Source organism: Calypte anna, chromosome 6, assembly GCF_003957555.1.
Source record: "Calypte anna isolate BGI_N300 chromosome 6, bCalAnn1_v1.p, whole genome shotgun sequence".
Lineage (NCBI taxonomy): Eukaryota > Metazoa > Chordata > Aves > Apodiformes > Trochilidae > Calypte > Calypte anna.
In genome coordinates, this window is record NC_044252.1 from 1,985,020 (window position 1) to 2,007,650 (window position 22,631).

Below are 22,631 nucleotides of genomic sequence, written 5' to 3' on the forward strand. Positions count from 1 at the left end.
GGCTAAGGTCATGAAGGATCAAGTTTACCTTCACAGAAGCCACCATCCTACAACAGTTTTCCAAGCAGTGTCCTTCACAAGTTTTATGGAAATCTCTCAGTGTCTGCCTCCAGCAGGAGGAAGAGGAGGAGCTGAATGTGCCCCTCTGGTACCTTCACCTGAGTAACAGGTCAGATAGAATATCTCCCCAGCCTGCCTGCTGCCTGCCTGGGTATAGAAACAATAAACAAGCAAATCCATTTGCTAGTGGATCTTGTTTAAATTATTGATGAGGACAAGTAATATTTTATAAGCCAGTTATTTCCAGTTATAAATTTTCTGCATTCAGATGCATGGAGTGAGACCTCCTTGCTAGAGGAAGACTGAGTATAAAAGGAGTGAAAAGCAGTTTGTGCTTTAAATTAATCCATCTGGAGTGAACAAAGCTATCCATTGTCTTGCTTTCGTGTCACTGTTGTTAGATATTAATTTGATAAGGACAGAGTATGTAAAATGGGGACTGGGAAAAATGTTGAACCTTTTTTTTTTCCCTGACTGCTTTTGTCATACATTATAATGTTTATTGTTGAGATTAAGTACTCCCTATTCAAGCAGTAACAAGTTTCATAGTGGAACAAAAGTAACCAGCACTCACAAAATTCATTTTCACAAAAAGTATGAACAGAAAGATATGAAAACTATTGATTATGTTGTCTGTGGTGACAGAAAAACAAAGTGATAACTGTTCACATCTATAAAAGTTGAAGAATGGCACTGTCAGCTTGTGCAAAGATTAACATAAGAACCTGACATCTTTGGTGGAAATTTATAATTACATTTGACACTTTGGTAGAGATTGGAATGAGGGTGGAATCTTGTAAGTTTTTTTGTTGTTCAGGTCCTTACCAACTACTTAACCCTTTGTTTAACACCATTTATTGCTATGGAGAAAGGTGATTATTGGAGAGAGGAGTATGTTGCCTCCTGATTTATAGCAATATTCAAACATCTGTTTCAGAAGGGAGCTCCCTAAGCTTAATTATGTTCTGCAGGAGATGTTCTAAGTAGCAGCATACAGATACTGCTCCCCAGGGAAGGTTTGTGAAAATAAGTGACTTGTGTCTCCACTGCCCTTCCTGATGGAAATAACAGCTCCAAGTGCCAGCAAGTTGAAGCAATGTGTAGTGCTTATCCCTGCCTAGTAACTGCCCACATTTCAAATACATTTCTTAATAATTTTTAGAATTAGCATAGGTCCTAACCCTCACTTATTTGTGTGTTCAGAAACAAAGTCATGCAACAGTCTTTATATAATGAAAATTAAAAGCCCGAGCAATTACATTAATGTTCTTTTATTATTTTAATGTCTGGAAGTGTGAGCAGTAAATGTTTTATTGTAAACCCTGATGTGTGGCAATTAATCCAATTGATTACAACCTAATTGCATGTTCATAGTAAATATTGTATTTGCTGTGAAAGAACTTTTTTTGAATTGTGGTTCTGGGGCTAGAGTTGTAAGAAAAGTGATGCTTAAAAGGAAGTGTTCACACTGTTACTTTTAAACTTGGTAAGCCAGAAACTGAAAGAAATAAATCCTTTATTATTTGGCCAATTACTTTTTTGTTCTTCTGAGCATTTTATTTTACTATGCACTTAATTTCATGTAGTAGTGATACTTATACATGAAATTAAATATATAAGGATACGTGGGCTGTTAAAATCAGCTAGCAAGTACCTTGGGGAGCCAGGAAAGGGTATTTGTTTTATTAATCATTTACACCTTAGTTTGCAAATAGCAAAAGTCCTATTATTCCATAAAACTTGTCATTACTTTAATGCAAATAATAAGTCATCCTGTGAACAATGTTCATTTCAGGTGCACTTTAGCTAGCCCTGTTGAATTCAGATTTCCACTGGAGCTTTAGAGCTTCCCTAGATTTCCACACTGATATAATTGATGGTGTTTGGACCCTTGTCTTTTTTTTGTTGTGGACTTTTTTCTCAGAAAAGGATAAATCTGTGCATGCTTCTGTGGCTCTCTAAAGAGCTCTGTTTTGCCCAGGATGGGTCTGCTTTACCTAAGCACTCAGTTAAAGGATGAGTTCACATTTGAATGGTGCAATAAGCTTCAGGAATCTTTTCTGTTACCTCTTGATCATTTCTTTTTTCCCCTCTTCAGAGGTACCATGCTGCCCTATCACTATATTCTTTCTGATGATATGATCTTTATTAGTGAAATAATACTCTCCTTCTTTGGGGCTCTTGAAATGCATCCTAGCAATGATGGTAATGACTTTGATTAATATTTAATCCCCGTGCTGCTGTGTTCTTATAATTTACAAGATCTCAAAGGTAGCCAGGGGGTGGGAAGAAAGGTTTCTGCCTAAGTGTTGCAGTATGAGAGTGCTTAGGGGAAAACATACCTGTGTTCTCTTATACCCTGGCTTTGTTTTCTAACTTGAATTTAAGTGAGACCTTTCCCAGTGTGCCCACCTTGTTGAGAGGGAAATCTCTATGGTATGGAAGGCATGCTGGACTTGACTTAATTTTCATGGCTTTGGCCTCATTCCTGTATTAGTTTCTATTACCCAGCAGTCACATTCCTCTGCATCACCTGGGAATCCTCAGGCTCTGAGGGCACAGGTATTGCAGGATGTACAGTAGAGAGCAAGAGGTTGGGGAGGAGTTTTTCCCTTTTTTTTTTTTCTTTTTTTGTGAGCAGAACAACTAATATTTATAAATCCCACAGGCAAGCCTGAATTAGTTTCCCCTTCACTCCAAAAGTCACAATATTTGTGTGCTTGATCACAAAACCAGAGAGGCTCTTGCATGTGCACAGCCAAAGAATTTTTCTGATTTTTTCAAGCCATGGAATATTAGGGACAACATTCCTAAGTAAGCAGTGCTGATGGGCAAGCTTGGAATGGTGCAGCAGCAGACTTTGTAGAACCACATCAAATAATCTGCATTTTCACAAGGCCTTTTGGCATCCAGTCAGTGGTGATCATCCACTTGTGCACCAGTGCTCAGGCCTTGTTTCAGTCTTTGGGTGTTCTACCTGGGCTTGTAAAATAAACCCTGGTGCTGGCATTTAATTTAAATGCTACTTGTGTTTGTTCTCTTCTTGTAGAAGGCTGTTTGAATAGGCAAGGAATAGGCTTGTTTTAAATGTTTGCTTTTAAATAAAGCTTTTAAACTGAGGATTAACTGTCTGGAGAATTGGAAATTCTCTATTGATTTGTAGTTAGATAGATTCTCTCAATTTACTAATGTACAGCAAATGCTATGTACCAAACTTGAATGAATTCAACATATGGCTGATGTTTTCATAATTAATGAGATGCCAAATTACATTAATGTAACCAAACACAAAAAGCAGTGTTGCACACTCAGCAAGGGCCTAGCCATAGGTTTTCATAACCATAACTTTTTCATTACTGCCTGAAATGCTTGTTTGCCAGGACGGGGCAAAACAATTTTGTGCTCAAAATTGTAAAAATTAAGATCAAAAGTCAGTTCCCTCATTGTTCCAAACAGCAGTAATAATATACTCACCTGGTTTTACTGCTTATTTTCATTCAACAATAATTGGTATGTCTGAGTCTACTTCATGGTTTGACACAATATCCTTATATTAAAAGATGGAGTTGGCAAACCTCATTTTGATGACGAGTTATTTTAGAAGGATGAAACAGTTTCTCCCTTTAATACACAATTTAACAAATATTTTAAGACTCATTGCTTTCTCCATAAGGATTAAATTGATTTGAAATGCAGAAAAAGTGAGCAATGTTTTGGGGAGGATTCTAGGAGAAAAGACAAAATCTGAGTTGTTCTTTATCTTTGTTTGATTTGCAGCTTGTGTTTCAGTGGTGGTGATACCCTGTACTTTAAAACACCTTTCAACATAGAATTTCAGTCATTTCAGTAATGTTAAGTAATTAGACCTCCCACTGGCTCTGCCAATGAAGGTGTATTTATCATTAGAACTATTTTGCAAATGGGTGAACAGAGGCAAAAAAAGGTTGAGTTATTTAATCAAAGTAATAAAACCTCTGGGCTCCTGCCTCTCGTGATGTTTAATGCTCTCTCCAGAATTTCGTTATAAATTCAGCATAAGTAAAAATAGACATCTCCCCCCCTGAGCTGAATAAGCTCATGTAAAGCTATGTCATGAACTTTAGAGAGAATACAGAGAATTTTTGCTTCCTGATAAAAGGGGCAGACTTGAGGGACCTGCCTCAAAAAGTCATTTTCAGAACGTAACTCATCTTCCCCAAATCACCTTGACTAACTCTGCAGTCTCCTGGGAAACAGGAAACTTTCTTCTCTGGGGTGATGTTTCCCTACCCCAAGCCCAGGTATCTTGTGCTCTCACCCAGGGGTGGTCACCTCCACCTCCCTGCTCAACTTCTCATCCCTACCCTCTGCACATCCATCTCAGAAGTCAAGTCACACAATTAATAGGGCTTGGAAGAGCTTCCTGAAGAGTGCTTAATTTAATCAGTAGTAATCAGAACAGAAAAAAAAAAACCCAACCTAAAAATAATTTGCTAATCTCTGCAGAAAATAATTATTTGCTTTACCATATAATGTCAAATATTGGAGGTTTTCTGCTACTGTTGTAATCTGATAGATACTAATATGGCAGCCATCAGAGTTCACTCCAGCAACAAAGAAGCTGTTCAAGTCTGAAATCAATCCTCTCCTGACACCTTGGCACCCTCATAGAGGAAAATGTCACGCTCAATATAAGCACGTTTTCTGACAGTTAGGGTTTTTCCTATGTTACTGAAAACTGTCTGGAACTTGGCTTTTATCAAAACCAGAAACACTGGCCACTCAGAATGATAAAACAATAGTTTACAGCTTAGTCATTTTCCAGTTATAAAGCAATACTTTCATAAAAATAAACAATGCATGCAGGAACAAGCCAAAACAATTACTCAGAGAAATTGCTGCATTCTTGCTGCCCTTGCTTTTTGATTTAAAACAACTGTCTCCAGTAGGAACTGGATGAAAAGCAGCGGGTTTGGTTTCATTAAGTAACCACTTGCTGATCCCCACCAGATAAAATATGGTTTCAAAATGCAATTGATACTGTGTAGGTACTTTCTAAGTTCCTAAAGGACCTCTTGCCTGATGAACAGGTACATAGATTAAAACGAGGATCCTGGATCCCACTAACTTGCAGACTGAACATTTCCCAAGTGGAGAGAGAGTTGGAGAGAGCTTTTGCCCTGCCAGAGGAAGGAAAAAATGACCTAAAGCACAAGCACCTTCATTAATAGAGGTCGTGTGCTTTATTTAATTGGTGGGGTTTTGTTAATTGTTTCTGGAGGTTTTTTCCCCACGTTGTGAGTGTTTTACTGTCTCTGTCCTTTGATGGTATTCTGCCTTATTTCAGGAAGGAGAATAGCATAAGAAATAAATTCAGAGAGGAAGAGTTGCAAGTATAAAACTCCAGACTGGGGGAGAGGTGAGAGGTCTGTGAACCTGCTCATTGAACAGTGTTGCTGAGCTTGGGTAGTTCTGTGTTAAAGACACTTGAATTTTTTTTAGTTGCTTTTAATTGTTCCCTGCTCTTTTAAACTTAGCTAAGTACTAAGATGAAGAGCTTTTGCTCTTAACTTTCCAAGAAAATTCCTTCTGGTGCCCTTTCTGAAGGAAGGTGATTTCATTCCTTGTCCCTCAGTGGGTGAGACCTGGACTGCACCCACTCTGTGCTCCGAGCAGTTCAGAGGCCAGAATTCACAAGTGTTCCAAACTCTTGCAACTTGTCCTTGTCCAAAACCTGTTGTAAGGGCACCTGGAATCCTGGTGGAAGTTCTTCTGCCTGATGCACTTACCTAGTGGCTCATTCCCCATCCCAGGAATTACCATGTGTTACATCTCCGCTCCTTCCAAGCCCTGGTGCTCCTGCTGGCCCTGCAGCAGAGGAGGCTGGCAGCAGAGTTAGGGCTGAGGGAAGGCTCCTCTGCCCCGGTCTGTGCTTTCAGCTTCTCTTTGTGGACAGAATTTAGGACACTCAACCAGGGCCAAAAGCTCTGACTTGGTTATGCCTGTGATTTAACAGAGTGAGTTCTTTTTTTGGCATCATGGCAGCCTCACTCTTTTACTGGAACTGCCAGCATGCTTGAAGTTGGATGATTTCTGTAGGGCTTCACTGAATCACAGGATTTATCAGGACTGTCACTACATAACTGTCAAAGTTTCCATGTGCCTGAAAAATTCCATCCTTTAGATGGATGAGTGTGATGTCATCATAATTGCATTTTTATGTAAATGCTTGCTATAAAATAATTTTGGATTAAATGATGTGTTCCTTTCACGTTGGCAGAATATAATTTGTCTTAAATGGCAGCAGCCTGTTGTATACGTGTTTCTCAGGGTTAAATATTTTGATTCACACTTGTGATTATTGATTTTACATTGTTACCAAACCACGTTTCAGGATCAGCTCAGAATACCACTGCTCAAAATACTGCCTCTCAGATGACAAAATTATTTTTGTGGAACCCCCTCTGCAAATAGGAGTGGCAAGGAAAGAGCAAGAGCTAGAAAGAAGAGACAGCAAATGCATTTCAGTGGGTAGTAGGTTTGAAAACAATCCTATTTTGTACTGTCTCTCCCTGTTCTTATGCAAACATTGCTTCTGTGCTGTTAAACAATAATAAATCCAAAACTGCAAAGCTGTTTGTTATCATCTCAGACTGGATTTGTCTAAATATACACTAGGTCACAGTTTTCAGTTTTGGCTTTAAGAAAATACTGGCTTAGAGAAAAAACTGATCTTGATCCTCGCTGTGCAAACACTACATGTGTATAATCCAGATGAACTCAGTGCATTATTTCCCATGAACAAATGATGGCAAGGCTTTTCTCTTTGGACAGAACACCTTACACAGAGTTGCTTTCAACAAAGCCAGAGTCATTCTGGCTTCTTGAGGTCCTTGGGCTGTCTCTGGTTCTGTGCACTGACAATTTTGAGCCCCCTGATTTGCTGTCCTCACATCTGGTGCTGTGTGAGCTTGGAGTAGCTTAGAAAAAAAACTTGGGGGTCTGTGTGTGATAAAAAGGAGAGAGGTGACTTGCAAAGACAAATTGCTTGTGTGTGAACCCACCAAATGCTTCTGGTAATGGTAGTGTCTTCAAAAAGAGGTGTAAAAGACTGTCCTGTCCTCACAGCACCTTGGCAGATTTCAAAGATACATAAAAGAATCCCTACTTATTGTAAAAATGAAATTAGTGTGATGTTATGGTTTTACTTTGTCATGTGCATCTTAATATTGTATTTTAAAGGCTCTTAAGTGACAAACAAGCTCTGTGTCCCATAGCCATCTATCTGCAATTCACAATTTTTTCTTCCTTCTATCTTCCTTTTTCTTTCTCTTTATTTCACAAAGAAAATGTTTTTCTCCACCAAAGGACTGTGTTTAAATAGAAGTATCATATGTCCTTGTACCTACAACAGGCTTCCACAGAGACATGTACACAGTCATTCCATGTTTAAGTGCAACCTATCTTTCCCAAGGCATTTTAATTTCTGCATATTAACTTCATGGCTCACATTGTGATTACAGATAATTTCCTCATAGTTTTTTTAAGGTACTTGTGGGTTTTGCAGGTAAGAAGGTTCTCAAAACTCTCAGAAATAGAACGAGGTGTGTGGGTGGCTACAGAATATCCTCTGAGAGGCCTCTTCACCTTATTGTTAATGGGTGTAGAGCTTCTTACTGGTGAAATACAGAATCTTTTATGGCAGTGCCACTGAAATCTGCTCATTCTCACACTCAAGGCTGATGCTGACAATGAATTGTTAGAGGAGGGAGCAGCTGATAAAGCTATTCCTTTGGATACATCTGTCTGGGAAAAAAAATAAAAAGCAGTGGGAGCTGCAGGTTCTTGTTCTGAGGAAGCCACAGAGTGACTTAGTTGTGAATCCTAGTGAGATGTAAGGAAGAAAACCTGTTTGGTTTAGTGGCATTCCTTCCTGTTGGGAGCTGGAGCACACTACAATAAAGTGGTCTGTGGCTTATCCAGTTGTAATTCAGATTTAGGAAGCTGGGTTCCTGAAGCCAAACTGACCAGAGCTGTAACTGGAATTCCACTAAACATAGAGGCAAACTCAATTTAAATACTTCAAGGGTGAGCTCAGATCTCTTCAGGTCAGATTTTTATACATTTTCTTCCTTCTTTGTAAATTCCATTGCATGAATTGTACTACTGCAACTTCTTTTATTGTTATACTTGGCAACTTTTTAACAAGAGTTCTGATGCACACAACTCAGTTTCTAGATATTTTCTGATACACACAACTCTTGATTTCCAAATGTTTTAATGTCAAATAGCTATTTAAATAAAAATAGAAAAAAAACTCTTGGAAAAATGCAGTTAAATGGCAAAAGTAATCTTTAGGAAACCCAGAAGACAGAAGTGTAGCCTTTGAGAGTTCCTGGCCTTTGCAGGATGTGAAAAGCAAGCTCTCCTCTCTGCATCTCAGTACTTTTATGTTGCCTTTCCAAGGAAAAGGGAGTTGGATGCAGGCCTGAGTTAGATCCCACGGGGATACTGTTCTGTACCTTAAATTACAATCAGATGTACTTCAGTTCAGATGAAGTCTTCAGCCTGAAATTGGTGAGAAGCCTAATTATTTGACCAGGTTGCTATTTACACAGACCACTGTATCCCAGGCTGTGATTTATCCACAGCTGGCAGCACGTTAGCCCTGAAAGGTTTTTATTTTGTGTTTGGAAGTTTGTGAAAAACCCAACTCCGTTCATTAAATGACAAACTGGAAGATGGTAGAGATTGCTATGGAGACAAGATGTTACACGAAATGTTCATTTTAATTCTTCAGAATGTAAAAATAGCAAAGAAGCTGGGATGTTTACAGGCTTCCAGTCGTTCAAGGTACTGAGTGACTCCACCAGAAGCACAGCATTCTTGTGCACTTGGACCTTTATTGTCATGAAGTGAGTTGTGCCCAGGCTTTGAAATCAATCATGGATTCATTAACTGGAGAGCATGGAGTAGGGAGAAATAAATAGACTTTCTGAGTAGTCTTTAATCTGTAGACTCTTCATTATATTAATTTTTTGCAGTAAGTAGAGTGCCTGAGATGATCTGTTAGCTGGATAAAAACACAGGTACTCTGCAATCCAAAGACATAATAATTTAGATAAGAACTAGAAAATGAGACTATTTCACTATTACACCTTTTAGAGTGTCGTGGTGGCAATGTCATAGACAGGACTGAGATGATGTTTTAGCTATCAGCCCCTTCTCAAAGTATTTTTTGATTGTGCCTTAGACATCATCCCTGGCCTTAAACTGAACACTTAGGCTCTTGCTTGGAAATGACTGTGATTCACTGAATTGAGAACAGTTAGTAAAATTACTCTTAGGGTTATAAAAATTAAACATACAAAATTTGTCTAATTACTGTAAAACTAAGCCTTTGTCTAATTAGCACATTAATTAAACAGTAGGGGATCTTTACATAACTCCTGGAACACGTGTGGCTTAGGTAACTGCAATGCTAAATTCAGAATGGCACCATTGAACTGTTCTTCTTGCAGGGCTGGAATTCACATTCACAGTGCAGGAGTCACATAGTCATTTCTGGTCAAATTCTGTTTATTTGGCTTCACAATTGATATTTGCTTGAATGTTAAGAAGAAAGAACTCTGCTTTGGGGGGAAATAAAATACTACATGTGTGGAAGCATGGAAACCCCTAGGTTTTCTCTGCAAAACAGTAACAACTGCTACAATGACAGCATAATCAACTTATTTCTTATAAACAAAGTAATAATTTTTCAGACAAGAGATTTCTGTGTGTAGAGCCATCAGGTTGGACTTGGGAATTAAGCAGCACAGTGTGATTGACTCTATTACTAAAATGTGGTGTTTAGAATTATATCACCTTTAAAAATAAATTACTCTTAGCTACCACAGGGGAGTGCACCAAATGGAATGCAGAGGTAAGGAGTTAGGTTTGATTTTGCAGGGCTGTGATTTGAGGCATATGTCGAGTCTTTCTTAGTCACCTCCATACTACATTAATAGAAAGGCAGTATTTTCCAGAATTTTTTATCTGTGTATGTGTATGACAGAGGGGAGTTGGGAGAGGCCTTGTGGGAGCAGCACAGTTTGTTTGGTTCCTAAGATGAAATTAGTAACCTGCATTGATCTGTTTGTGTGCTTGCAGGGATTCTTCCTGACGGTGTCACCAGAAGCAGTATTAAAAGTGGCTGCTCAGGCTTCTGCAAACAACAAGATCTTCAGCTTGAATCTCTCTGCACCATTTATTAGCCAGTTCTACAAAGAGCCCATGATGAAAGTCATGCCTTATGTTGACGTCCTCTTTGGAAACGAGACGGTGAGTCTTGAGAAAGTAACTGAAGTGTTTGTATCTCCTGCATCTGTTTGTGTCTAGGGACCTGCTATCTGGTTTTCTCTTAGTTAGAGAGCTCTGACCATGTGAATTGGCACCAGAAAACTAAATCCATGGTCACAGCACTGTGAAATTTCAGGTTTAAAACTTGCTCGTTCAAGTGTGGAGATATGTGAACAAGTTACTCCGGGTTAAAAGAGGAAATATCCCCCCCACTGGCTGCTTTGTAGCAACTGCCCATGTGCATGATGTGCTTGCCCAGAGTTAACTCTGCTGGAAGAAAACATTTGAAGGGCTACTGCAGAGTTCCTGCAACTTGTTTCCATACCCATCTTGTTGCTGGTAATAAGATTTTCTGTGAAAATGATGTCTCTTTGGGGAGAAGTGGGAGAAGAAAACTAGGAGCAGTTAATTGGTTTAGAAGGTTCTCATTGATTTTCTGGTAGATGGACTTGCTGTCCATCTAAGGAAGGATTATCTTTGCAAGGCAATAGTTGGCAAACAGATTGCATTAAATTCTGCCTGGAAGTCCATGGTAATAAGCAGACCAACTGAATTCAGATTTCACTTGTTGTAGTGCATCACTTTTTGATTTTTTTCCACTTCAGATAGTGCTTTTAAATATTTATTAGCTTGCTCAGCAGAAAAAGGTTAAAAAAAGCCTGGGAAATTGTGAGACACCTAAATGAAGTGTGGGCTTGTCTGTCAAGATGACTGCATTAGTACAGGAAAATTATGGAAAAGCAACTTACTCCTGTCAGGGGTTATTCCTGCTTGAGACACAGGTAGGTGCACCAACACAAGTCAGTTCTTACACCACTGGCCAGATTGCTACAGACATGGGGCTTTTAAAAGAAAAAATAATTCCTGCAGTGAGGAAAACTGCAATATTTCTAGACACAGTAAGATAAGGAAAAGCTTTTTATCTGTAGTGAAAAATACAGAAGTATTTTCCAGACATTTTTCTGCTATTGCCAACTATTACCTTCATTGTGTCTTTAACAATACAGTCCTCACAAAGATGAGTTCACTACCAATTATTTTGATTTAGCAGCAGTATAATCTCAACAACAAAAAAAATCTTGTCAGATTTCCCAAATGAAGTAATACCAAGTCTAGTCAATGTTTGGGTGGAAGACCTTCATAGAAACCTCTGGAATTAAATCTTGCTGGGTTTTATGCAAGTATTGCCACTTTGGCCTGTTTGGAGTAGTTCATGAGGTGCTATTTTTCAGAAGATAAAACATAAATTGCAACTTTTTGTATATTTGCACACTTTACAAGCAATAGTCCATTATACTGGCCACATTCTAGTTTTAAAAGTTTTGTTCAGACTGTGGTAATTTCCCTGCAGTGTCAGTTTACTTTGGTGTCATTCACCTCCTGTCATAAAATATTGTGTAGGGCTGTTGTGTGTATGAAAGTTGAAAGACTCTGCATTTTTCTGTGTACATTTTCTGAAGCATTTTGGTGTCTATAGGTAAGAGACACTCTTTAAACTTCAGTGAACATCCTTAAACTTGGCAGTATGCTGCATATACATCAGAGTACCAGCCTCTAATGCTTTGTTCCTTAGAGTAATCAAACCCTGTTTGAAACCCTGGTAATTGAAGCTTTTTTGTTGCTGAACTGCTGTTTGCAGTGGTTTATTCTCTTGTCTTTCGTGACTTGGAACCACCCCCTTGGCATGGTGCATTTTTTAGTAGCTGCTGCATCCTGTGGTTGTCAGTATTTCTGCTTTCTGCATATGGTTTGTGCTAAAGAGGAGTTGCAAAACTAAAGAGAAGCACATTCTGACATGTTCTGCCTTCTAGTAACTTCCTCCTTTGTTGTTTTGATTGTTTTTTTCTCTTATATTCATTTAATCTACAAACACATTCATACATCTTTTGTGTTTGTGTGCCTTGATGGGCAATGAACCATTTCAGCTAGGCAACACCAGATTTTTGCCCATTTACTGTGACTTCCTTTTGCTTTTTGCAACATTTTCCACCAGTTTTGCTATTTAGTTAAATGCTGGGAAGTGCATAAGTTAACATATAAGCAAGGCATCCTTAGTGGTGTGGTTGTTACTCTATTAGTGCAAACAATACTCTCAGACACAAGTTTTATTCCTCCCTGTATTTATCTTCACTCCTCGTTACAGACCAATACAACTTTATTGTTAAGCACTGAGCTGTTTATTTTTTGAATAACACAAACGCACCCAAGAGCAGTGAAATTCCAAGTTGTTGCCATTCCTAAACTAAAAAGAAAAAAAAACAATTGGCGAAGTGATTTTAAATTACAACTTCTACTTAAAAATTTACATTTGAATGGAGATTGGTTATTTCAAGTTTCAGCCAGATGGTAATTAAAACGGGCAAGTTATAAACCTCATAGAATAAATATTCCAGTTCAGAATGTAAATGCCAGCACACTCTTGGCTGAATGCAACAGCTCAGAACATGGATCAGTTTTAGCGTTACCTCAGTGACCACTGGAGTTCTGATCATTTGTTTCAATCCTTTTCATAACTAGCCAAACATCTCATCTTGAATTTTTGACACTTCCTAACTCTCCTTCATATAATAAATTAAGTGGAGAACATATAACATGTTCATTGCTGCTAACCAATTAGGGCCCTTCTGCAGTCATTATCTAGCAATACATGACCAGAGAACTTGATTATTGTCATTGCTTTTAATTTTTATTAAATTAAGGGGTTTTTTTTTAATAGTGTCATCTTGCAAATGGTTCTTAGCAATAATACTTTCCAAGCTACCATAATCACTGGATAATTAACCTGCCAGGATTAAGCACACTCTACTTTGCCTCAGGATGCTTAACTCTCAAATAAGGTCAATTATCTCCTGATGATAACTGCTTTGTCACAAGTTCCTGCTTAATTCCTCTGTAAAAGCTCACCTTAGAACACACCTTTTACAACTCCAAGAAACTTTCAGTAACAGGATGCTCAAAGTGAAAGCTTCCCAGTTAGATCTCTGCTCAGACTTGTAGGATGTTTCCTACACAGTGGTTAGAATAAGGTAAGGAAAGGAATCTAAATCTGCATTTATTCCTTCCCCAGACCTCTTTCCACTTTCCCAGCCAGGGCTGAAACTTTGATCTATTTTGCCCATCAAAGTCAATAATGGGCACATGAATCTCAGCTCACCTCACCTGAAGGAGGTGAGTTCCAATGGCATCTCCTCAGAGGAGGAACTCTTTCTGGGGGAACAAGCTCTCTATTTTTGGTTGTGCAGCTGTATCTGCAGAATTCAGGGGGCACTAAAAGGCTTTCACATGATTCATCCCTGCATGTAGCAGTCATTGATGACTCAGGAGTATTTATTAAGGTATTGATGTGGTAAAGATCTTGGAAGGTCTCTTCCTACGTGTAGGCAGGACAACAATGAGAAATTTTAGATTTTAGCAGCTTTAGAATTACAGGAATGCAGAGCTCCTCAGCTATTACTTTACAGTAAAGACCAGAACAAAACAATATGAGCTTGCAGCATTCAGTGTGCAGCCAGCAGTAAAAGCTTGAGGAGGTTTTGTAGAAGGGAAATTATGGATTTTTCTAAAGCACAAATGTACTACAAAAACCTAGGATAACCATGATTCTTGGAAATTAGATCCTGTTTTCCTCTAGTTGTTGTTTGCTGAAGTTCTGCAAAGACATACTTCTGTAAGCTCATGGGGAAATTGCTGCTGGTGTGACAGCAAATGTGCTGAAAAGAAAAAAGGTTGCAGGCAAGACTTCTAAGTTTTAAAAAGCACTGACAATGGCTTTAGTGGTGGTTCTGGAGCTTTGAATCTTGAGCTTTAAAAAATGGGTGTCTTTGAATGCAGTAGGATATCAAACAGCTCTTGTCATCATTTCATCCTACAATTATACCAAAATGGTACAATCTGCCTCCTTAACTTAAAATATTTTCAAGTGAGGAGGTCTCAAATACTGACACAAACATCCCTACAAAAGTGCATGGTTTCGACACAGCCTCTAAGAACCTCCATAAGCCTTTTTAAGGCAAGACTTTTTCATGACATGGAAAATTCTTTTGAATGGCCAGGAAAAACAGTAAATCCTAAGCTGATAACAGTGGTTAACGTGCTCCTGATTTGGGACGTGCAGTCAGCCTGGAGTTTTGTGCTTATTTTATCCAGGGAATGGAAACACTGCTAAGTTTTCTGGCATCAAACTATGCTCAGCACACTGGGGTTTACACCTAAATGACAGTTTCCAAACAAATTGGTCTGTTCTCTTTCTGCAACCTGTAAGCCACGTTTTAAACCAGCTTTCACTCCACATAGTTTGATAAATTCCATTAAGATACAACACTGTGGCCAACCTGCAGGCCTGCCTGCAAACTTCTGCTGGATTATCACCTGGGACCAGATTGATACCTGCAGGCTTTGGAATCTGCCCACAGCTCACAAGAATCTTGAATGAGACATCATCTCTTCTCTGAGATAAATGTGCCTCATGGTGATTCTTTTTCAAATAGTGTGTATGGCTAATGGCATAACTGCATTGATCTGAATTTAGCCTGCTGGAAGTGCTGCTGTTTATAGACCTGGCACATAGTTGTCCACACTGCCTGGATGTCCTTTCACACTGGTGAGTTGTCAGAGTCTAAGGAAAAGATAAAGAGATCAGCGAGAGGAGAAAATCAGGTGGCAGATGTGATTTGGTGTGTGGAGGAAGGGAAATGCAGTTTGACTTGGAAAAAAATAAGGAAAGGGAGACAAAGATTTCTACCTGCTGCATAAAGTAGGGCTGAGGAGGAAGGGTGCTTGGTCATGCCATGAATACCATCAAATAGTTGTAGTTGTAAGCATTTTAAATTACTTCTGAACGTTGGAATTTATTAGTAGAAGGCAAATACTAGATTATGTTTGCAGCTGAGCAACTTGAAGAGGCTCCATTTCCTGGGCTGCTAACTTGCAGGTATTTTATGTAAAGAGCCCTTAAGAGGCCTTGATTCTCTCTTTTTAGCTTACTGCATCTGGTCCATATTGAGGAATTACAGATTTTCAGTCAGTGGTGGTTTCCAAGCAGTCTTCCTTGTGACTTCAACCTTTGTCTTCAGTTTCTACTCTTTTATTCATTTTTAATTAAGTTTTCAGAGCCATGAATCACCTTCAATGAAATGAAGCTGCCTGCCAGTGTTTTGCACTGCAATTTATGTGCCAGCATTTTTGTTAGGCTCTCAGAAGTTCTCAGCAATTTGCCCCACAGGTGAGGGTAATTATCTTCATTTGGTGGGCTGAGTAAGAGACTGAGGTTTGCACAGTCTCCTACAGGGAGTCTGAGGGTAAGTTAAAAATCTCAGGCAGATACTCTGACCCAGTTTATTAAACACAAATGGGAAAAAAAAGCCCTGTAAGGAGACATCTCCTCCTCTGTTTTAACAGGTAGAGAGGTTTTTAAGGTCAGCTGCTGCTGGCGTTTGCTTTTCTGAACTGCAGTAAGCAGATGGCAGTTTCTTTTTCTAAATCCTAGCTTTAAGATTGCTGCAAAGCCTTTGGACAGAGCCTGGGAATAAAAATTGTCATTTTGAGTGGAGGGAAAATAAATACTATTTTTCTCTGATGTCTTCGTAGAATATTGACACTGATTTCCTGGTGCAGGTGTTGTCATTAGAGTGACAGGCAAGCTGTGGCATTGTGTTATTGCTCCTTAATTGATAGAATGAACCCTCCCAGTGTTGGAATATCTAAGAAATTGTGGCCAACTGCAAAATGAGAGGGCTGCTTGCAGAAGGGAGGTTGGTAACGTCAGTGGCATGTTGTAAAGATGTGCTGTGGGAAGGATGCTGAAACAGCCCAAGGCTATTTCAGCTGCAGACACTGAATCTGCTTCTCCCTCTCTCTTCTCTCTCTTTTTTTCCCCTCCCTTGTGAACTGCAGTGGCTCTCTAAGATGAAATGCTTTTAAATCATTTCCCAACCTTGCAGCCGTCTTTGATAAAACCCCTGTTATCTGAAATGATATGAATCACTGTGGAGTTAATCATACCTTATACAACAACATATTTTGTTGTGATTCATTCTGTTTCAATTAATCATCTTATTTATCTACATTGTCATAGCTGCTGCATGGAAATTCATGAGAAAAAAGCAAGTAATTATTTCAGTATAGTTTACCTAGTACATTATGAATGAAAGGAAAATTGAGAGCCAAGTATTTAAATTGATATTTAGTGCAGCTTTCAGCTAATGTCTAGCTATTTAAGCAATTTAGGAATCCTATTTTAAAAATGGCTTTCTTTTTTTCCTGCTAGGGGAAACAAGCAGGTATTTAAGAGAGAAGCTTGCACTTCACAACAGCCTTGGCTTCTTAAAACTAAAAATATTTTCTGGTAGTCTCTCAGAATGCTTAGGGGTATTTATCCTTCCTTATGCTTTGCAGTGTCAAGGTACTTTTAAGATTACAAATCCTGGACAGAAGACAGCAGAAGACAGAACATGTCCTGTGAGGAGGGCAGGCAGATTTCTCTGTATTTCAGGAGCTTGTGTTTTCCTGAGGGTGACTGATAAGCCTTTTCACTTCATAGCACTTCCCAAAGCATCTCCTAGCACTTCATAAACATTATAGCTCAGAATAAACCAAGAAGGTAGGTGTGCAGCCTTCTTGTCTCTGTTTTACATGTGGACAATTGAGAGGTTATTTGCCCAAGGTCATACAGCAAGAGCAGAGCCAGGAACAAGCAAAATTGGGTTCTAAGTTTTTTTTCTTCAGCTGGTGTCCTGAAATGTCAGCTGCTGGATATATTTAGGACAAGGCTCACCTGACTGGAGGAAAAGACCTGCAGAATCTGGCTTTCAGTTTTCATTGTAATATTCATAGATGTTTCTGAAAACCTCTTAAAGGGGAACTGCACGTGCATTTCCAATAAGCAGTGCTAGGGCAAAAATGCACAATATGTGATATAATGTAAACTTGTCATGCTAGAGGTGCAATAATAAAGAGTATGAATGAAATTTAGTTATATAGTTATCAGTGGAATTAAAGCAAAAATGTTCACAAAACCATCTTTTTAAATCAGAATAAATCCAGAACAATTAAATTTCCCAGAGACACCTGCATGTAACAATGCAGGTAAAATATACAGGTTTCAGTAAAGGTTTTGCATTCCAATCCAGCTAAAGATGTTAAATTACTTCACATTTCAAAGACTTTTTTGGGCAGATGTTGCCAATTTCTGTTTCAGCATTGTTAGATCACACTAAAGCCTTTTATGCCAACATGCACTGGGGGATTCTCCCCCTGTTCCACTTCCTGCAGTCAATTACAAAGCTGCAGTTCCATTTTATGCCCGTGGATGACTCACAAGGTGAGCTGATATGAGGACCTTTCTCACCTGCCCTTATCACACAGTCTCATCTGCCCCCTGTAGTCAGATTTAGCAATTTTATAAGTCCATAGCAAGAGTAATTCCTGAGGCCTAGATTACCAGATCAGCTTTCTGAGGCAGCAGGATCACAAGATCTGGCTAGACAAGAGGGTAATACATGGGAGGATGGGGGACTTGGAAAGAGAAAGCCTGATAACCTCTGTTTCATCCAATCTAACCAGTTTATATCTCCCAAGTAATATGACAAAAAACCACAGCTGGATACTGTGATTTAAAGATTTTATTTCTCTAGCATAGTATTTACATTGATATCCTTTTTTAATCCTGACTTAGTTGAATATTATTAGGTATGGATAAGTTCAGCTATTAGCTGTAAAGTTCTTGGACAGCTGTTTTATTTTAAAAAGCTTGTATTTGCCTGAAGAAGTATGTGTTTCTGCTCCATCTGTTTATAAATTTGTGTCTGAATGAAGGGTACTTGAAAGAGAAGAAAAGGAAAGGAAAGGAAAGTCAAGGAGCCAATAGTAATTCCATGATGATGATGTTCAAAACCCTCTGATCATGCATTGTAGAGAGGTCTGGAGGCTGCTCTAAACTGAATTAAATTTATACAATTAAAACCTAATTTGTCCCTATGAATAATTTATCCCCTCCTGGAAGCATATGCACCAGGTCAGAACTATACCTAAGGATTACAAAAATATTTTATTAATTTCTAAGTAATTTTTCAATGACTTGGACACTTTTAAAGAACTTGGAAAAGGAGAAGAAAAAAATACAGTTGCAAGCATACCTGAAATACCTGAGAGATACATAAAAGCATCCATGGTTTTCTCAAAGGTATTAATTGATCTCTAAAACCTTGCTTTATTTATAAGCATAAGCCACCCCATTTACAACAGCTCTTGGGTAATAGTTTTGCAGCCACATGAAAGTGTCTCCTTAAGCTGTGTTTAGAGGTTTAGTGGTCATATTCTGACTTAAATACCATTTATTTACATATTGACCTCCCAGGGATGCAATGTGGAGAATTAGCTTTGCTCTAAGTTTTTATTGTAAGCTAACAGAACTCATCTCTTCTATTCACTACAGTTTTTCTGTATTTTTTTTATTTTAATTCTTCACAAAAATGATCCACTAAACCCTTCCTTTAATAAAAATGCACATAGGTGATAAGTGGCAATGAGGAAATGTAACTCCTTAAGCCCTCAGCCCCTCAGTTCCTTGTTTGACACCTTGGATTTCACATCCAAGTTTCAGAGCCAGCTGGTTCTCCCAGCTCTGCAAAGCCATGGGCTGTCCTTGTCAGTAAGGAAAAGCCTCTGGCATCTGAGGAACTCCCTTTGGGAAAGTGGTGCCCATTCCAATGGGAAGACCCTTAGGATCCCCAACTAATCTGTCCCTAGTGATGCTTTTCAAGCTCTCCTGCTGTTATCATGGTACAGCCCTGGGAGTTGAATAGGCTACTTGAGGAAGTCCCCCAAATTTCTGGAGGTTAGGCATTTTATTTACATTTTTTCTGATGTTAAAGATTGATGTTAAAGATCTTTTTTAACGAAGTGTCTTCCTGCTCTGGAGATTAGGGAATTTGTCTCTCATCTAGCCAGACCATTGGCCTTTCCAGGTTTTGTGACATTCATTTATTTTTTTTTCAAATTCAATGGTATGGTTCAAATGAATGGTTGTGGGGCAATTCTGATTGCTCTGAAAGGACAACCTTCCTGCAGATGGAAAAATATCTGAAATTTTGTGGAATTACTGGTATCTTTCACCATCAGCTCAGCTAAAGTTGTTTCTAAACTTCTTTTGAAATGTGTGAGCTGTGTGGATGGGCAGTCAGATGGTTTTAACTCACAGTAATTAATATATATGTTATTTTGGAGCAGCTAGGATTAACTTCTCTTTTCCCTCTCACTGGAATTTCTTCTAGACTAGTAGATACATCTGTGAGTGCTTTTGGACACGTACCAGTTTGGGATAAATGGATCAGTCAATTTAAATTCTGCACATAGAGTTGCCAAACACTGTGCATTTGCTTTGAGCAGCAAAGTAAATGCCAGATTTGGATGAAGCTGCATCTTGGTGTGTGAGAATTACAATAATGAGTCAAACTACTGGATCTCTCTGCTCCAAAAAGAACACTCATCATCTAGAACAGAACTTGCTGATTGTAGAGAAGTGTGTAGCCTTGTGCTGGCCAGTGGTAGCCCATCTCTGACCATGAATTATCTGGGAGGTGGATGGGCACACAGATGAGTATTCCAAAGAGTAGCACTGGTAAGGAGGTGGAACCAATATTTATCATTAGAAGGGTATAATATTTATCATGGAAACTCTAAGTTATTAACTCTACTTGCAGGTGAGTTTCTTCCCTATTTCAAACAAAAACTTTGTGTCCCAAGATGAGTGGTGTCTGTATATATATTTCAGGAAGAGCAAGCTAAAATTGAGTTTAAAATGTTTAGTGTGTTAATATCATCTTCAACTGTGTCCTTGGGTTAATCTTTAAACTAAGCATAGAAGTGACAACCTAAGTCACCTCAAAGTTCTCTTGTCATTTATGGTAGAAGTTACGGAGTATTTTAGTATTTTAACAGACTGGATTCAAAACATACCTATTGATGTTGCACCTCTTCTGTTGGAGTTGGTTTTGTAGGAAGTTAAATATCAGTTGTCTCTCTTTAATCCATCTTAATCTGTACTATTCTGAAATAAGAGCTTCTCCTTCTTGCTATTTGGAGCTTAAAAGTGCACTGTACAGAATACTGCAACAAAAATTAACAGAAGTTTGTTATTTTAGAAGGTTTTTAGATCTACAGTGAGAGAAAAATCTGTGGTAGGATAAGGACGAATCTTATCACCCCAGGAAGGTGCTTAAATCAGGAGTAAATTATGCAGATATTCTTTCAGGTGGCTGCTACTCAAGGTAATGATTTTTAGAATATTATCTCATGTAATGAAACACAAATCAAAGCCTCTAATATTTCTGTTTCAAAATCCATACATTCAGTGATACAGTAATGATTTTTGAGTCACAGGTAGGTGGGGAGAACTGGATTATTAGACAATATGTCTATCTACAGTTAATATCCCTTAACACTTATGTTTCAGGGTAAAAGACAAGGCCTTAGTGAGAGGTAAAGTGAAACCCCAGTGTTCTGAACACTCCCAGTTTCCTTCAGTTTTCTTTGCAACAGTTTCCCAAAGATGGAGCTCTGGACTAGAGGGATGTGATCCACTGTAGTCTGTCTTGTGATCCTTGAGCAAAGTGACATCTTTCAAGAGCAGATGAGCCCAATAAATAGAATTACCTCACTTTACAATTTATACCAACATGTGGAAAGTTTTCTAATGATTTTTTTTTTTTTAATTAGAATTGAACAACCATTTTCAGTGCTACCTTTTTGTTCATCTGGTAATAAGACCTCTAGCAATAAATCCATGTTCAGGATAATGAATAAGAATAATTATACTTCATGTAGGTAAAATTCCCATGAGTAGATTTGAAATATATCCAACTCATCTTGCACACTGTTTGAAATGTAGCTAATTTTGTCTATACTAATCTGTCCAACCAGGTTACTAATCTAAATTAAGATCATAAGAAATTATGATGCTTAACATTTCATAACATTTCCTTAATTCCTTAACTACTTTGGGTTTTTTCCCCTTTGCATTCCATTTTTCTGGAATCAAACACATCATACTCAGCAACAACCTGGAGTGCAAATTTGGTGTAACTGTGCAATATTTTCCTGTTTTCAATTCCACATTTTACAGATACTTCTATGGATCTTACCTTGCCTGTCTCAGCTATGTGGAAAGTACAAGAAGTTGTGCAGTATTTTTTACTGAGCAGCTCCTGTGCTCTGACCTACCCCGAGTAGCCATCTTTCTGTAATAAAGCACTCCTTGAAAACCCTTCCCATGTTCCTGCTCCCAGTAATCTCCCTACAAATACAAAATGCCTCCTTCCTATTTTACTGGCTGGAGACACAAGGCATCAATGTCTTTGCTCCTTGAATGGCTGGAAGTGGAAGACTGACAATATTGTAGGGAAGAGATGCCCAGCTTGCCAACAAGATGCAGAGAACGTAGAGCCAGCCCTTGAAGGCCTCCCGGATGTTAAACCTTACATAGAAGCTGACCATTTATCAGTAAGGAGATAACCTTAAAAGGTTTAAAAAATATTTTTAAGAAATATTTTTTTTAAATTTAAAAATATTTTGAAAATATTTTCCCCCAAGCCTCTTGCAACTTCTTAACTTTACAGGCAAAGGCATATGAAAAATTGTGTCAATAAAAACTTGAAACTCTCTGAAGTAGTTTTCCTCTGGAACATCTCATGTACAGAATATATGATGGGTTAGCATGGTGAAATGGTTTGGGGGATCCTTTCCTAGGGGAACTTGCACTAAGGTTTCAAATTGACCTTTAGTAATGTGTCCATCCCAAGACAGCTTCCCTAAAAAAACATCAGTTTCTTTTTTCTTGCCTATCTCCTACTCTTGTTATTCCAGCAGTTAACTTTATAGAAGGTGCTTGGAGTACTACACACTGCACAGAATGGAGCAAGAGGCTTGTCCTGTCCTGAGCCATTTCCATTTTAAACAGAGATAACAAACAAAAGACTTGAGAAGTAATGACCAGAGATAGGTGAAATGTCAGAACAGGGATCAAACACTTGCTCAGTGCCTTTACAAAAACTGCAGCTCAAGTTTTTGCCCTGTAATCTCATACAGCAATTTTTAAAACATTCACAATCAATGGAAAAGAGAACAGTAATGAAGGTTTATACCAAGTCTAGATATCTGAGTCCATTAACTATGCTTTTTTTTGTGTAATTGTTTTTCATGGTGGGGTTTTTTTCTGTCTTAAATATCACGGTGATTTAAAGCAGTTCATGATCAGT

At 38.5% G+C, this 22,631-nt stretch overlaps 1 protein-coding gene across 4 annotated transcripts in view; it reads left to right on the plus strand.

The window, feature by feature from the left end:
• Positions 1 to 22,631, plus strand: part of ADK (adenosine kinase) — a 231,355-nt gene that overhangs the window by 152,492 nt on the left and 56,232 nt on the right. For all 4 annotated transcript variants that reach the window (XM_030452818.1, XM_030452820.1, XM_030452819.1 and 1 more), the window contains one exon: positions 10,192 to 10,362. In XM_030452818.1, coding sequence (XP_030308678.1) covers positions 10,192 to 10,362 — 171 coding nt within the window. The remainder of the gene's footprint in view (positions 1 to 10,191; positions 10,363 to 22,631) is intronic.